Source organism: Glycine max, chromosome 7, assembly GCF_000004515.6.
Source record: "Glycine max cultivar Williams 82 chromosome 7, Glycine_max_v4.0, whole genome shotgun sequence".
Classification (NCBI taxonomy): Eukaryota; Viridiplantae; Streptophyta; class Magnoliopsida; order Fabales; family Fabaceae; genus Glycine; species Glycine max.
The window spans coordinates 1,344,100-1,361,157 of NC_038243.2; the positions used below are offsets into that span (position 1 = coordinate 1,344,100).

Here is a 17,058-nt window from a genome sequence, read left to right on the forward strand (position 1 = left end):
ACGTGCCACCAAGCTCAAAGAACCCAGAGAAAAATGTCTTTTTCGTTGTTGTAACTCTCCGTAAACCTCTTGGGCAAGTTGAGGATGATGGGTATTGCCCCAAACAAGATATTGTTGGAAGGGTCGGCACTGTCGTCACAGATGCACCGTAGAATGGAGGACATAGTGACATTACGCAAGAAAATTGCTAAAGGTAGCTTATGTAGAGATGGTGAAGTCGAAGCTCAGAGAGACTCGAAAAAACTGCATAACATTGGGAGATGTTGTATTTCTCATGCCATAACAAGTTAATTTTCGATTTGAAATCTAGATTGGAAGAGATGATTTTATTTTTTTATTGTTTCATAATTTCTAAAATAAAATAAAAATATTGATAACTTTTAGTCATTATTATGTTAAATTTATTATTTCAAAATTTAAATGTTAACGGAATATTAATGTTGTAAACCGAAAATTGATTAATGAACCTAAATAATACAACATAAAGAATCAAAATAAAATTTTTAAAACTTTAACAAAACGAAACAATGAACCAAAAATAAAATTATACCTAAACAAAACAATCATTCGTGTGCTTAAGTTAATAGTTATCTTTTTTTATTTTATTGCGAGAACTCAGTTTGTTTGACAATTGTAAATTATGCATAGCCAAACATTATAGAAAGAAATAAATCCTCTCATTGTCACACCACTTAAAGATATGACAACGCTTTGGAAATTAAGGTTGATCAACCAATTTTCTACCTTCAGGGCATTATAAAAAAATTATCCCACATTCAAAGGTGCAACACTTCTTAAGATTGCATTAAATATTAGCTGGAGGTTGAATAAGGAAACAAGTTACATACTAAGCTAATAACACATAAATAGTCATAAAATGTGCAATCCAAGTATTTAGCGCAAATACAGTGAAGTCCAACCAACAAAGCTCAAGTGTCGAGTAAATCTTTATCTAACACTTTAGATTACAATAAGCACTACTGTACTCAGAACAAAATGTCAAACAAAAGACCAGTTCATAAACATAAAGCACATACAATGAGCATTCTCTTCTTCATTCAGCACCTTCCAAGCAACAACTCTTTCGTACGAGACAGGTCGCCCCATGCTTGAAAGACAAATACCACCTTGAAGACATACAAAACCCTACCCAAAAAAAGGAGAAATTAATAAAAAGCATCAGTTCTGTTGACAGCATACCCCAATTCAGAGGGGGAAAGAAAGAGAGGGAAAAAAAAGCAAGTTCACTTTCTGCAAAAATAATTTATCAAGTGAAGCATAATCTGGTAATGCAAAATAACTATACAACACATACAAGAAATATGTAGCCATACATATAGGGGGGAAAAACATCCAATAGCAAGCCATATGGAAGTGGAATCAATGCTTTTATTACAACAAAATTGTAGACCTGTTGAATAATCTGGGGAAACTCTGAAAAAAGTATTTTTCGTCCATGATCATCAAATATTTTCTCTAAAGGTGTATCTTGTAATGCAACAAGGGTGGTCTCCAGCATGTCAAGCCCAGCCTGGTTCGAGAAAGTGAACACTGGCAATGCCTGCATAAACAGAAGTTTAATGAATATGCCCTCAAACAAAATAAGACGAGTACAGAATAGCATGCCATCCATCTTGTGTTATACGACTTATATGCACTATAGTTTGAAGAAGAATAAATAATAGTCTTGAAACACTGACAAGTGACAAGTAAAGCTCCTTGCAGAATACTACATAGAAATGGGTCTATAATTGAGGTTGGGGCAAATTTTGCTTGGACCAGGTCAGGGCAAATTTAACTTGGGCCAGCAAAATACAAATCCATCTCACATATTTTACTAGGCTACTCAGGCTACGGCCCATGTTGATACAATGATAGGTATCCTCTATTTCAGAGTACAACCTTTTGTTAAAACCTTTTTGGGTTAGAGAATTTGAATTGCACTATGGACAGAGAAGGTACACGAAATAGATACATGAGCTATGAAATTGAATTAAATTTCAAGCATACCTTTAGAGTGCAGCACAATATTGCATCTGAGTGATGCCACAAGGACTTGAGCAAAGATTCATTCCCCTCATTATTAGATTTAAGTAGCTCCACACCCAAGTAGCACCTACAAAACTAAAATAGTCAGACCATAGCTCTGCATTTAAAATATCAGTTTCGGCAACCTATCCATGGCATTGAAAAGACGAGGTACATAACAATTACAGTAACTTTGAGTTCTCGCTGGAACTTACAAATTAGAAGTAAGAAGTAGTTGAACAAAACTGATCTGCTTATGCCTCCATACAACTGTATTTGCTACTTAAGAAACATTGGGTCCAATTTTTTTTAGCTTATGTTCCCTTTAAAGGTAAAAACTCCTCCAATTAGCTTCTATTGAAGATCTGGTTTTTTTTTTTTTTTGCTTTTTTACTTGTTAAAAAAATATTTTTATTTTCAAGAGCTTAAAAAATTGGGGTTGGGCTAATTTGTCCTTTTAAGCAGACAAACCCTAAAAGGCAGAAGTGAACACTACATTAGAAAATAAACCATATGTTCCATTTAGCTAGAACCAAGCAATAATCCATGATTTTTTTTAACACCATTTTAAAAATAGGCTTAAATATGTTTTTCATACCAGTAATATAGCTTATTGAATGAGATAGCATATTAAATTTGGCTCTCCTGGTAAAAATCAAGAATAACACAGGTCTCACACAGGGTAAAATACTAGCATGAGCCTCAGCCTCAATATGTGAAGACAGCAAAGTTTACAAACCTATAACTGTTGCAAATCCAATGAGCAAGGGTTTGCGCTTCAGGAGTACCCAATGGTGACCTAAGCCCTGCATGTGAACTCAAATGAGAAGGAGAAAGTGCTAATGCTACCCTTTGGACCGATGATATAATGCTCCGAACATATTGACGTGCCATAGATGCTACATGCTCTTGCATATGGCTTTCAAATGCAAATTCAAAAGCTATTGTCATCACAGATCTCATATAGCTGGAATTTCCAGCACATTCATTTGAAGCTCGGTTTCCACTGGAACCAATGTCTAGAGCAGATGCAAGGTCAAGGGTGCGATTGGGGCTGGAAGCTTCCTGCAAAAATTTCATAGCAATAATTAAGAGATTCTTGTTGGAAATAAATACAAACAAATAAATTGATTTAACAATGTATGGGGCAAACCTTTCCAGATTCAAGAGGAATGATGCGAAATCCAGAAGGTAAAAGGGGGGCATCATCAGCAAAGGAAGCATCAATTGGAGCAGATATAAGTTCAGCACAGGTGCCAACAGCATTCTCATCCATTCCACTGCAAAGCTATCAAAACAACAACAAATGAATTATAAGAAAGAAAGTTACAAAGGTATCCTAGAAAACATTAGAAGGTTATGAACAGAAAGTTTCCCCATTCTAACGGGAAGAGTCCAACAAATACTGATGTAAACTAGCAAGTTATGCATTCATGAGGCTTTGAGGATATAATATTTTTTTCCCTTCATCATACATCAAAGAAAGAAGAAGTGACCACCGTGAATTCTGATCTGTATTCTAAGTTTCCAAGCATATTTTCGATCAGGAGTATTTCATGACGACTAAACTTCTTAACTAGTTCAAAACATATAGATAGCACAACTTCTAGGACAAAAAAATACGAATGCTAAGACCTGAACCAAATTCCACGTAAGTGTTAAGACCAAGTGTATCAACACATGCTTTATACACATTAGTGCCATATACATACATAAATCAGAACAAGGAAACTGGGTAACTGGCATCTATGAAGAGTGAAGCATAGAGCAAGCAACATGAGACAAAAATAACTTACTTGCAAAAGAAACATTTCTCTGGGCATTATTGTGTCTTCAGGAGAATGAGCAATTCCTTCCAATTTAATGACCTCCAAAAACTAACATGATTAACATAGAAATTAGTAAATGTCGAATTGCAAAATTATTACAACATCTATTGCATAATTAGTACCAACTTATCACCTCCTCATGTTCAATTGTGTGTGCAAGGGGGAGTATAACTTGACCTCCATAGTTTCCAACACGAGATCCTGATAAGCTGCAAGGGCCAACTTTAATAGCAGCAGCTGTGTAAGCATCCATATTATTGTCTGCCCATTCTGATCTATGCTCCCGCAGAAACCTAAGGAGAATGGCAGGGGGCACATTCTGGACAAGTGAAGTCGCACATGGCAACATTCTAATATCAGGATAATGTTAAGGCCCAAAAATAGATATAAACAATTCGATATCTGCGACTGAAACCATTTTTCAGTTAGACAAATTCTCTGGGAGATGCTTTGGTTTAGGAGAACATCATGAAAAGCAAAGGGCATTAATAATTATATTATAATAATATAACAAATAGATCATTTTGAGGATCCAATTGCAAGGTACGGGACTTGAGTCCCACAGCAGAAGTATGGGGTTTATAAGGCCTTGGACTCTCCAACTAAACCAGCCAACTTTTGTCATGTGGTTCTCCCAAGGTTCTTATCAGGCATGTTCACCAATAATTGATAATTGACTAGGAAGGTTGGTTACTTGATCAAACAAGTCCTTATCCCATCTGAGCAATATTTTATTAACTAGGCATTCGGGGGTCACCACTCTCTATTGATGATAATTTGAATGACATGATTTTTTTTTCGATAGAACATGTGCTCAACTACTAATGCAAAAAAAAGACGATGCAGGAAACATTATGTACTGGATATTTACAATATAATAATATGAGCTTGACCTGTGTCCTTGTACAGAAATTGTGTACAGCAACAAAATAAACATATTTGATTATCCAGAATTTTATTTTATTTTATTTTATAAATTTAAAGGAAATTAATTGAAATTTCTTAGCATCCTAACCTGTAATAGCATCGATGCTTTGGCACATAGCACTGCATTACTGACAGACGGAAATCCATTGGCAAAGGAAAGATTCAGACCCATTAACTTGTCAGGGGATGAGTTCACTAGAATAGTAACATCATCTACACCATCATTGCCAATCGTTGTCCATCCCTCATCAGTAAACCCATTGAGTGCCTCATTGAAACCCCTGGCATAACATAAAATAGATGTGAGATTCTAAATTTATTTGCAAAGAATTTAAACAAAAACACACCCCTTTAGTAGAATATATTAACCGGCTCAATCTTTGGCTAAGAGCTCGTAGTGCTGCTGGTCTCCTACCCCACCCAGTGACGTTGGACTGAGAAACTTCATGTGAAATCTGCCTTAGATGGCGTAGGGCCTATGTAAAAAAGAAAAAGAATTAAGCAAGCCATAGTCCTTTGAAATCCAATAATCAATACTATTGATACTATAAAACTAAATATTATCATATAGACATAAATAGGACAAAAAGAAACACATTATACATGCAGTTGTATCACAAGGAAAAGAGACATAACAACCATACCACGATAGATGTCTTCTGAGCCAGTACCGTTGATGACTCGTACAGTGGACGTAGCACTTCTGGCACACTCCATGGCTAACAATAGAATGAACATGCTTAATTAAAAAGTTAAATACAAATAAATAAATATTGATGAAACAAATAAAATTAACGTACCTCTAAATTCATATGATCAACAATGTGGATGATGGAACCGCCTCCTTCACATGGTCTGATCAGGTACCCACTAGGCAGCATCTCTGCTCTAACAAAATGCTGCACAGGAGGCATGCTTGGACCATTTTGAGTATTTTTAAGTGACCTCTCACAGATCTGAGGCACACATTAAGAATGATTTAGACATATATGCATAGAAGGAGAACTTAATAGTGGGAGTAGACCATTGCATGGGTGAGGTCTGTTGCTAACTACAATATTTAATCAAATAAAAAAATTTGGATAAGAATTTTTAGAGTCATTTACCACTAAGCTGCCATCTTCTAAAACAGAAGTGTAGCGCAACAACCAGAAGTCTCGAGCAGGAGCCAATGTGGTTGGTGCATATAGCTGATCATCAAAGGCAACAAGTAAGCATACAAATAAGTGATCTGGTTCCAATCCATTGAGATAAAAGTCTTCATCCATGCACAATTTTTTTTACTTTACCTGCATATAAAGCAGCTCAATGGTTCCACCATTTGCTGTGGGCAGCACATTGAGAACATCAACAGCTCGGCAATCCTGAAACCACAAAGGCCGATCTTTGAGGATTTCTGCAACCTGGAAAGAGTATGTTTGATCATGTGAATGATAAACTCAAGCCAAACAATCAGTAAACATAAATAATAGTTCAATCACTTACCCTAGTGGGTTCTAGTCCCACTAAACCACAAGCTCTTGCTGCTACTCCAGTGCAACTGTGAGAAATAGCAACGATTCCAATGGAATCCGGACCAGGCTGTACACATTCAACAAGAATTAGTGAAGAAACACGATTTTATAAATATTTATAGAAACATGTATGACCCTTTTTTTTAATAGGCAAATGTTATCTCTCCCTCCACTCTAAACACGTATGGCCCTAATCACTGAGAAAGAAGATTATCAGAACATCGGGTTGTATGTTATTCCAAGATTGTCATGTTACAATTATTTTACCATTCTGCTTATTGGTCTATCCCTATGGAATAAGTGAAGAGTAAAAAATTAACTAATGGGTCAACGAATGAGAAGAAGAGTTGGTGGGATACCTTCATTCCAGGCATTTGGACCCACTCAACAGCAGTTCCAGTAGCCTTAGAAAGAAATTCTGCTAAAGTCTCTTCTGCAATGGACAAAAGCCTGGGAAAAAGAATAAGACATGATTCCATAAGCCATAAATACAGAACCATGTTGTGACAGAAAGGGAGCCAATAATGATAGTCCCACTAACCCTGCAGGACTTGCATCCCGTGGGGGATGTTGAGTTGTCAAATTGTGCTGCTGACCACTCGTCACAGCTGATTCACAGCTTGTGTCTTTGGTTGGCTGCTGCTTAGTCTGCAGAGAAAGCGCCATTCTATAATTTTCACATAGAAAAATCTATGAAAGCGTAGAAGAACAATTTACCAAAACTATACAAATAAAAGATTGAATATTTGGATTGGGCATCATTAATTACAAACCCAATAAAAAAACAGAGTAGTAGATTCTTACATTTTGGGTGGTGTGTTGACGAAAATAGCCATTTTCATAGACGAGTTGAGACACCTGCTTCTGCAACCTATCATTCTCTTCCATCAGCAGCTTGTTCATAGCAGTCAGCTTCCTATTGACAGCTTGGAGCCGCGACGACTCCTTTCTCTGCTTCTCTCTACATCTGGACAAGTCAAGTCAACATAACAAGGTCAAAAATGAAAAGGTAAAGTAATCGTAAAAAGGGTGAGTTGGGTTTAGGGTAGGTACCTTCTGTTCTGGAACCAAACCTTGATTTGCTTGGGTTCGATGTTGGAGAGAATGGGGCACTCGCGAATGAGCTGCTGGCGGCGAATGGAACTAGGTTTGGGGCAATCGTGATAGAGCCTTTCTAGGGCTTCAACCTGCTCAGGCGTGTAACGGACATACTTCCCGTTATCCATTCCGATTCCGTTTCTGCTACCATCCTTGCAGGACATACTTTACTCTTTCTAGCACTAAACTAGGATGGAGGAATCTGTGCAACGATCTGCCAAGCATGATGGATGGATGTGTCAAATTATTATTATTATTATATCAGAGTCTCAAAATACACATAAAAAGGTTACTTACTAGGACACAATCATTACCTCTTCGCATGCGTTTCTCTTCTTCTCTTTTTATTTTAATAAAAAACAGCTATACATACATACATACATGATGCATGAGAGATATGGATGGGAATGGCATATCCATATGCTGTGATGACATGACCCCGAATAGTACTGAGTGATGGGACATGTATATGACATGGGAAATTTTGAGAGCAAAAGAGGATGTGACATGATGGAATGGAACGGTAGGTATGTACTACAGCAGTTGGATTTGTCGGCTTAAAAATTCAATTGCTTCTGTCCCAAATTTGGCATTCCGTATTTCTACTTCCACATGTGCCTTTAAATTGTTTTCATTTTACTTGTAGCTATTGATACCATCATTAAGATCCTATGCGTTGATATAATAAAGGAAAGATTTAACGTAAATTCCCAAGGACGCATACATCTTATGCACAGGTATGAACACAAATATGGCGTGATTAAAAGACACAGAAGCCATGCGGAAATTGGTGAAAACGTTGGAGTTTTTTATGCTCTGCTTACTCATTTTGTTTTGTTATACTGCTACCTTGTATGCTACGTTGATGTTTTTGGGTGGTCATAGGATTTTTGTTTTGTCTGGCATGGAGGAATGCACAATGCAATTCATACGTGGCAAGTTTTTAATTCTGGAGAGGATTTTGGTTTGACAAATGTAATAAGCTCCCTTGAGCAACTTTTTAAAGGTTTTTGCTAGCTTGTGCGCAAAGCACCAATATTCGAGTCCCAACTTCCTCGTTTTATTTAAACTTTCTAAAAGTTTGGATGAATAATCGTGTTTAATCTACTATGTTTTATACTGTATGTATATTTCTTTTTTTTTTACACCAAGAAAATATCATATTGGAAATTCCATTCATCCGAATACCATCAGTATATTCAGAAATAGACTAAAAACCATGGTGACTAACATGAAATCTAGATGTTCTTATTGGATAATGAGTAACTTGATTGATTGTCTCCTAATAAAATGCATTGTGCCATTTGAGAAGAAAGTAATTATCTACAATGTTGGAAAATACAACCAAATTCTGATACATTAGATGCAATTCCAGATAAATTATCAACAACCAATTTATAGTTGTAATAACCCAATCCATGACACTAAAATCAGAAAGATTGAGAGGTTGTGCTAGTACGATGCTGTAAAATTGAAGATGATTTAAAAAGATTAATTGATATTACCTACATAAACAAAATATATTTATTTTTGATAGTTTATCACTTAAGAACTGATAATTAAGTATGTTTGATTTAGTACTATTACGAGATGAGTGATCTTTAGAAAAGTTTTACAGAAAATATGTGATTGAAGAAAAATTTCATATTAATTTATGAAGATAATCATTAATCCTAGAAGTAGTTACAGTTGATTGTCAAAATCTCAAAAAAAAATTATATACATAAAGTTTTGATATAAAAAGCCTTAACCAATAAAAATATTGAATAAGGTGTTACTATATAAAATATCATAATATTTGAACGGTAAAAAAATCTACAATCAAATATGTTACAACACTCAACAAGAAATTTACAATCAGCTAAGAACCCCCGTGATGGCCTCCAAGAAAGAGAATGTTTTTTCTTCATGTATTGGAGGTGCACCGTACTTAAGAATTGTTTTGGCTACAAAAAATCCCCATTATTGTCATGAATACATATGCCAATGCCATAAAAATTCTTATCAACAAAATTTATAGCGACCAAGTTACAATTCAGATACCCTACATATGGTTTGTACCATTTAAAATTACTGACATTATTCTGTGTACCACTGTGGTCATTTTTCTCTTGAGCCTGCTTCCCTTCATGCATATAATTAGGGGCTAGATGTATGGAGATTTGAGGAGGTTGAACTATATCATTCCATACCTTGTCATCCTGACTCTACTCTGTCAAAGGTCCCATAGCATGATAGCAAATTTATACTTCTCATTAGTTGTAAGCATTTGTAAATTATTATTAAAATAATTTTTTATTAACTAAAGCAATTTTTGATATTTTAAAATTACTGTTTTAAATACTATTTTCATTTTTATATATTTTATTATTATTAAAGTAATTTTATGTAAGTTAAATCAATTTTTATTGGACAAGATAACTAACTTGAAATAAAACTAAAGTTTATACCAAACAACTTTTAATTTAAAAGGAGTTTGTAAGTTAAAAAATAAAAATTGACGAATAAATTTTACTTTTTTTTTAGTTTTTATTTTTAACTTTAATTTAAAAGTAAATTTTAACTAGAAAAATAGTCTGGCCGAACATACACTAAGAATTGATTTTGAGTATAAAACTTACAAAATATATGACTCAACAAGGTGAAAAAATTCACAGTTGAACTTACCTTGTCTAACCAGGTAACATTGTCTAGTTGCACGTGATGAGTTGATGACATTTTGTCTTCGTCTATATGACTTCCAACGATGAGATAGAAATAAAGTCATTTTCGTTGCTTACACTTTTCTGACATATGAACAATTCAAAGAATATAACATGGCATGAAAAAGCTTTCTATTTTTTAGTTTGTAGCCTGCTAGACTGTAAATAAGCAAGGGTAACTACTAATAATTATAGTTCTTAATGTACTGCATGCTTGAATACTCGTTTAAGAGTAGTATAGGTGACTCAAGATAGAAGTATGTCATCCTAATTTTTTGCATCTTTTTCTGACTTTGACGTGAATTTGAGATAAAAATGTGGGTACTTGACACCGATCCAAACAGAGTAATGCAATATTTTACTACGTGCTGCACTTAACTTATATTTTTTATTTTTTCTTCAGTTTTTGCTAAAAAATAGTTGAGCATTTATTGTAGTATCAAACAATTCCTTAGATTAGAGGTGTAAAAACTTTTTTTGGGCTTTAGGGTATGTGCAAGCACCCCATTGCACCGTTCCATTTTTTCTTGTTTTTTTTCTGTAATCATTGCACCGTTTTGTTGGGACAATTATTCGGACAATAATGCTTTGGATTGCAAAAGTCCTAAAAGTCTACAAGAAACTAGGCTAAAAGAGAAGCCCAACACCAACAATGTTCTTGCCACGTTCAAGTTTCTAGGAAATATTTGATATTAAAACTCAAACATCACTTGGCCCATTATTCTTATTGCTTATCACCCATTTGGGCATAAAGGCACATTCAATGTATATCGATCCGCCTACAACCCAAAGGACAATTGTGGTTCAACATATAATTTGGATTTTGTTTTCATGGCTCTTTTGTATTCTCAATGTTAAGTTCTAATGAACAAGAGTTTTTTTATTTTTAAATGAAATCAACACAATTAAATGATAATTTTTTTTCTTAGTTAGCATAAACTATTTTTTTTCTTATATTTCAGGTTGCAAGGAGTACATAAATGTTGCTCTTCAAAATAAAATGTTCAAATATTTGTTAAACTCATAATAAGAGAAACAAATGCAAACTCAATGTAGTCCATCTTATTTCATTAATTGGCTATGTGAAGGGAGGGGGGGGGGGGGGGTGCAATTAATTGTGTACGGTGCACGTGGTAGCACGTTTGCAATAGAACATGTGTGAGCCACACACGTGTGGGAGGAAGGATGAAAATCATGAAATGAAAATAAATTAAAAATCATAAAACTTAAGTATCTCCTTGGAACCAACCCAAGCTTGATTGAGAAGCCTCATCCTCATACTCAACCTCACAATCACATGATCGCTGACACACACACACACACATCTTGTCTTCCTTTCTGCGTGCTCCCTGCATACCTCTCTATTTTTCTAATTCAAAACCACACCAATAAAGAGAAGCCACTCCAACAACAAATTTTCCCCCCACTTTAGAGATGATACTATTTCCCCCCCTTATTCTTACTTAAAATATACAACAAGTGAACACTAAATAATAATAGTTAAAAATGAATGTTATTATTAAATTTTAAAAAGATGTGAGGTAGTAGTAATTGTGTAAGCAAACCTTATCCATGAGTTACCGAGGGGGTTGATTAGTAACCTGGGGATCAGAGTCCAGGCCATCTGACTCAATCCTTGTTTGTTTTATCTCAATGTATATAAAATGCGAATAATAAGGTAAAATGCTCTCTCAAACACCAGCAGCCACATGATTTTATATCAAGATGTTTTTGAATTTGGAGAAGTCGGTACAGTTATACAACTTTGATGGACCCAAACAAAATACTTATTAAACATTTTCCTTCCTTCTTCATAACTAAGTTTCACTTGTCACATGAAAATTTAATTTTTTTTTTATTTGTGAAAATCGAATATAGGTATATATTAAGAATTTGCAACAATATTTACTTATCATATTCAATCAATGAAAACCTAATCTAATTGCCCAAAGTTTTTCTATTTCGAATTTATATTATTAAGCTTCACTTGATGAGACGTTATATATATAACTATATTCGCTTCTTCAGATTAATCATGCTGCAGAGGCTAGCCGTTATCAATTCTACACAAAAGATTCTTCCAAATTTATGCTGATATAAATAAAAATACTCCAGCTGCCTCCTATTATGTTACAGTCACACACACAAAAAAAGATCCTTGGTAATATAATGGCTACTATGTTGTTAATAGCGAAGCTAGCTAAGAAAGGTTAGGGTTAAAAGAAAAAAGAGTAATCATATAATGAGCACCCATTTAGCTAAGGTAGCAGGTGAGATTAAAGTAAAAATGATCGTAAACAAGGCACGTGGATGAGATCATGGCCATTTTTGGATTAAGTTGAGCTGTAAGCGTCGTGCTGAAACGTGAGAAGGGGAATATAAAAAGAGGCCATGATAGGGCAAGAGAGGTAGAAAGTACAATTAATTGAACTAAACTAATGTAATAAATCAGAATGAATGAAATAAATTAAAACTTCGCACACCTCCCCAAGTAATTAAATTATTAGCAGCAGAGGAACCCGGCTGTAAACTTGGACACTATTGGAGGAGTCACAGCGACAAAACCTGCAAGAGATCGATTCTTTCAGATTAAATTCTACCCCTTTTAATCATTGTTAATTAATACATTAATTATCCAATTATTTACGCTGTAAATGGAGTACAGTATCATTAAACTGAGATTAGTTAACCTGGATTTTGATTATAAAAAAACAATATTTATTATATAAAAACCTTAAGTCATAATTTTTGTATCTCAATAAAAATATTTTTATTTTAATTTTTTTAACTGATATCCTTAAAACACGGATTAATAGTTGCCTTTCGAGTGGTTTTACTTTATGGCCAAATTTAGTTTCTAAACTGACATGTTGAGGAAAGTGAGTAGTGTGTGTCCGTGGCCATAGCTGTTTTCTTTCCAAAGTGACAGCCCACCATTGTGCTGCTGCTTAACACTTGATTCCTGTTCAAACCACATGATCATTATTCATTGCATCAACTAATCCTTCTTCTTTTTCCTCTGCTCATTTTTACTTTACATACAATAGACTTATTGTGAACACATTCCTAACATACCAATCCTTCAAATATACTACTAATTATACAAAGAATCTCAATCAAAAGTAATCAGTACCATGTCAGTGTCTGGTGTTACTTCATTAGCATGAAACTTCAATAGTTTAACTAAGTTTTCTTCTATCTGCAAGTTGACAATTTCATAGGTTAAGCAACCAATTAATGACATGCCAAAAATGACGTTTGTTAATAAAAAAAATGAGGCATTGATCATATATAAAAGACACTTGAATATTTGAAAAAAAAATGATTTTTGAAGTTTATCAAGTATAAATTAAAAACACATATTTCTGTAATTAAGGGTACTGATCATAAAAGATTCTAGCATTAAGGATATTGGTATAAATTGCCTTTTAAAAAAGACATGATTATATTTAATTGAATTTACAATTTATTCTATTAATTATCTTTCTAATTACACTTGATAAAAATACAAGAAATAAAATAAATTATAATAAAAAATAATATTTTTCTCTTAATAAATAAATAAAATTTTCAAATAACAGTTATCTTCAAACAAAGAAATCAGACTTTACTATTTTTCCAGTATTTGCAATTCATTTACTACCTATATTATGACTAGGTTGGTGATGTAGTTATTCATTAATGAAAAAAAAAAAAAACTAGTACTGGTAACTCATGATCATCGTTGTCTTCCAAGTTAAAGAGAAGGAGGGCACACAATACACATGCCAACTACTTAACTCCATGGAAGATTTTGAAAGGAAGAAGCTGCAAGGGCAACAATAATTTGGAGTTGGTTTTTAAAGAATATTTAAACCATTACTAGAAAGTAAAAAAAGAGGGAAACAGAAAAGAAAATCTGGAATGCAAAATGAAAGTGGTTTAATTAACTTTACAGAACTTGCAAGTCACCTCCCCTATTATTATTAAAAAATGTTTGTATGTGTGTGCATGAAAAAAGATGCTCCAATGCGTGAGAAATTTCACTTGTGCCACTCCTTTACTCCTCAAAACCCCACCATCAGTGTCTCACACAGCAAACCAAAGCAAAGGAATCCTCATTCCTTCCATCAAAACGGTGCGCTTCGCTCCCTCTCTCTAAAACCAACACATACTACTTCTCTTCAGCTTCTCCCACTAAAACACACTATCTATATGGAAGTGCCGGAATACTTCGTCGGAAGCTTTTTTGGCACCGGAGGAGCCGAACAGTTCTGCCCTCCGGAGAAGCGCCACTCCGACCAGAAAACCGGCGAGCCTTTCGCCATTGACGACCTCCTCGACTTCTCCCACGCCGACGCCATTATGTCCGACGGTTTCTTCGACAATGTCGCCGGAAACTCCACCGACTCCTCCACCGTCACCGCCGTCGACAGCTGCAACTCCTCAATTTCGGGCAGCGACAACCGCTTCGCCACCACCATTGTCCCTCGCGGCTTCCCCAGTGATCCTCAATTCTCCGGAGAACTCTGCGTTCCGGTAAGTAATTCTCAGAACTCAAACACGGAATGACGAAATAAACAGATGATTGTAATAATTAGAATAAATTAAATTTATTAATTAATTTTCAAATTGAGTTTTCTCCGCGCGTGATTTTTAACAGTATGATGAAATGGCGGAACTGGAATGGCTCTCTAACTTCGTGGAAGACTCGTTCTCCGCCGAGGAGGAGCTGAAGACGCTGCAGCTACTCTCCGGCGCCGCCGCCGCGTCCACCGCCATTGGCGCGAAACCGCAGACGCCGGAGTCCTCCTCCTCCACCGACACGCTTCCGCCGTTCGCCTCCGACGACACCTTGCGAAACGCACCGTTTCTCCACTCGGAAACGCCTCTCCCGGGGAAGGCGCGCAGCAAGCGCTCACGGGCGGCGCCGGGGGACTGGTCCACGCGCCTGCTCCACCTGGTCGCGACGGAGCAGGAGAAGCTGCCGCAGCTAAAGGCGGAGCCGGCGAAGAAGAGAGAAGGAACGAATGCGGAGTGTTCCGGACGCAAATGCCTGCACTGCGGTACGGAGAAGACGCCGCAGTGGAGAACGGGACCGATGGGACCGAAGACGCTGTGCAACGCGTGCGGCGTAAGGTTCAAGTCCGGGAGGCTGGTGCCGGAGTACCGACCGGCGGCGAGTCCAACGTTCATGTCAACGAAGCATTCGAATTCGCATCGGAAGGTTTTGGAGCTGAGGCGGCAGAAGGAGCTGCAGCGACAGCAGCACCAGCAATTGATGAGTCAAAGTTCAATTTTCGGCGTATCCAACGGTGGGGATGAGTTCTTGATCCATCATCATCACCAGCATTGTGGGCCAGACTTTAGACACGTTATTTAGAGTACCTAGTTTAAATTTTTTAATTTTAATTAAGGGTGCAGGTCTAAGTTTAAACTTTAAACTATCGTCAGCTTCGGCACTCCTTTTTTTCTTTCTTATCTGAAAAATTTTGAATTCTTAGCTTTTTCTAATTTTCTCTTCTTCCTTTATGGCAGAAAGTCAGAAAAGAAAAGGAAAAAAAAAGGGCAATAGAATCATGGGGAAGGGTTAAAAATAGGGAGGGAGAGCTTCATTCGGTTGTAGAATCTACTCTTGATTGTTTTCTCTTTTTTATTTTATATTTTTGCCCAATTTGGAAAATTCGGAATCAAAATCTTAGTTTATTGGAAATAAAAATAAATGAGTAGAAATAATTTGCTGAGTAGCGGGAAAAAAAATTAACTGGTGTGGTCAACGTAAATGTAGTACACTCGTTTATTATTTTTATTTAATTACTGAAAAAATAGTTAAAGTAATAATAATCATTTATAAAAAAAATATTGAAAAAATATCAGTGCAAAGCTTTTTTCATTAATTGTGCATATAAACCAACAAATTACATGAAAGGATGTGATAAAAAAAAATCTATTTATATAGAAGATAATTATTATGCGTAAAAGGAAAAAGAAAACACGGTTTCACTTTTCTAAAATCCACTGGTTCATGGCAAACTATATATGGAACCTGGATTTCTTACATACCATGGAATTTTCAGCTTTATTCAATAAAAATAATAAATTGGCAAGCAATAGATGGTTGCTTGATACATAATTTGGTCAATTGGCAATCATGAAACAATGTGTTCATCTTTTGCCTTATAAAAAAAGGTGGGTTACTCCTCATCATTTCTATAAACTCGTGAATGGTGTAATTCATCTAGATTTTCTTTCTGGTCACAAAGGGATATATTCAGGCAAATTTGAAGGGCGAATTGAAGTGCATCGTGAGAGGGTACCGAGGACCCAAATTGGTGGGGATTAGAGAAGAAGTGTGAAATACTAAATATAAATATATAAATATAAGGATTGCATGGATTTCAGTGAAATTATGAAATTGAAAGATTTTCATGGTTAGCCACTGGCCAGTTGTGCATCGTCCTCTGTAAGTAGTACCATCTATACATGGAAGTGCGTTAAAGGAAAGGGAAAGAATGAAATTATGAAACCAACGTGGGAGGGATTAAGAGGAATATAATTAAAAGAATAAATGGCTGCTTAGCTTGCAAAATGGTGCAACAAGGTCATGTGAGTTGAGTTGTGAGGGATTGTTAAATAAAGAAAGAATTAGGTACACATTGAGGGCTGATATAACTGTCCACCTGATCCAAGACATTTCCCCTTCCTATGGGCTCCACTCTTTCATACTATTCACGGGTCAATTCTGTGATATATTCATATTCCTAGGTTGCCATTAAGCATGGTGGTCATCAAAGTCATTTTTTAACTAATTCAAGCTTCAGCATATCGTGTTACTACGCTTACTAGGTTCCACTCTATGATTATTATTTTCTTAATTTCCCTCTTAAAAAATTTAAAGTGCCAAAACTTAGAAGATAAAGTAACTAATCATGAACCAATAATAGATTCCCTTATGGCGTGTATGCATGTGTAGTAGAAAAC

At 35.6% G+C, this 17,058-nt stretch overlaps 2 protein-coding genes across 4 annotated transcripts; one reads left to right on the plus strand and one right to left on the minus strand.

Moving 5' to 3' along the window:
* Positions 1-867: 867 nt before the first annotated feature.
* LOC100775524 (homeobox-leucine zipper protein ATHB-15-like) lies at positions 868-7,765 on the minus strand. 3 transcript variants are annotated; one of them, XM_014777647.3, is made up of 19 exons: positions 7,711-7,765; positions 7,352-7,610; positions 7,103-7,265; positions 6,840-6,946; positions 6,658-6,748; positions 6,270-6,365; positions 6,074-6,187; positions 5,891-5,974; positions 5,585-5,740; positions 5,429-5,503; positions 5,154-5,260; positions 4,873-5,065; positions 3,991-4,176; positions 3,825-3,905; positions 3,182-3,316; positions 2,768-3,093; positions 2,011-2,116; positions 1,412-1,561; positions 868-1,146 (listed from the first exon to the last, which is right to left on the minus strand). In XM_014777647.3, exons 2-19 carry the CDS (start codon positions 7,558-7,560, stop codon positions 1,000-1,002), a joined length of 2,526 nt encoding a protein of 841 aa, XP_014633133.1. In that variant the 5' UTR covers positions 7,561-7,610; positions 7,711-7,765; the 3' UTR covers positions 868-999. The 3 variants fall into 3 exon arrangements, with proteins under 3 accessions (XP_014633133.1, XP_014633132.1, XP_003530112.1); XM_014777646.3 differs by having other exon boundaries at positions 7,694-7,727; XM_003530064.4 differs by having other exon boundaries at positions 7,352-7,713.
* Positions 7,766-14,052: 6,287 nt separating this feature from the next.
* LOC100776605 (GATA transcription factor 9) lies at positions 14,053-15,521 on the plus strand. The gene is made up of 2 exons (XM_003530066.5): positions 14,053-14,616; positions 14,741-15,521. Exons 1-2 carry the CDS (start codon positions 14,071-14,073, stop codon positions 15,458-15,460), a joined length of 1,266 nt encoding a protein of 421 aa, XP_003530114.3. The 5' UTR covers positions 14,053-14,070; the 3' UTR covers positions 15,461-15,521.
* Positions 15,522-17,058: the final 1,537 nt, after the last annotated feature.

Bases quoted from the DNA above. Each gene is read 5' to 3' on its own strand.
- LOC100775524 (XM_014777647.3), bottom strand. From the start codon at position 7,560: ATGTCCTGCAAGGATGGTAGCAGAAACGGAATCGGAATGGATAACGGG. The intron at 5,066-5,153 runs GTTAATATATTC...ATGTTATGCCAG, and splicing joins CTTAGCCAAAGATTGAGCCG to GGGTTTCAATGAGGCACTCA. The intron at 1,147-1,411 runs GTCTACAATTTT...TTTTTTGGGTAG, and splicing joins TTCCCCAGATTATTCAACAG to GGTTTTGTATGTCTTCAAGG.
- LOC100776605 (XM_003530066.5), top strand. From the start codon at position 14,071: ATGTTTGTATGTGTGTGCATGAAAAAAGATGCTCCAATGCGTGAGAAA. The intron at 14,617-14,740 runs GTAAGTAATTCT...GATTTTTAACAG, and splicing joins CCGGAGAACTCTGCGTTCCG to TATGATGAAATGGCGGAACT.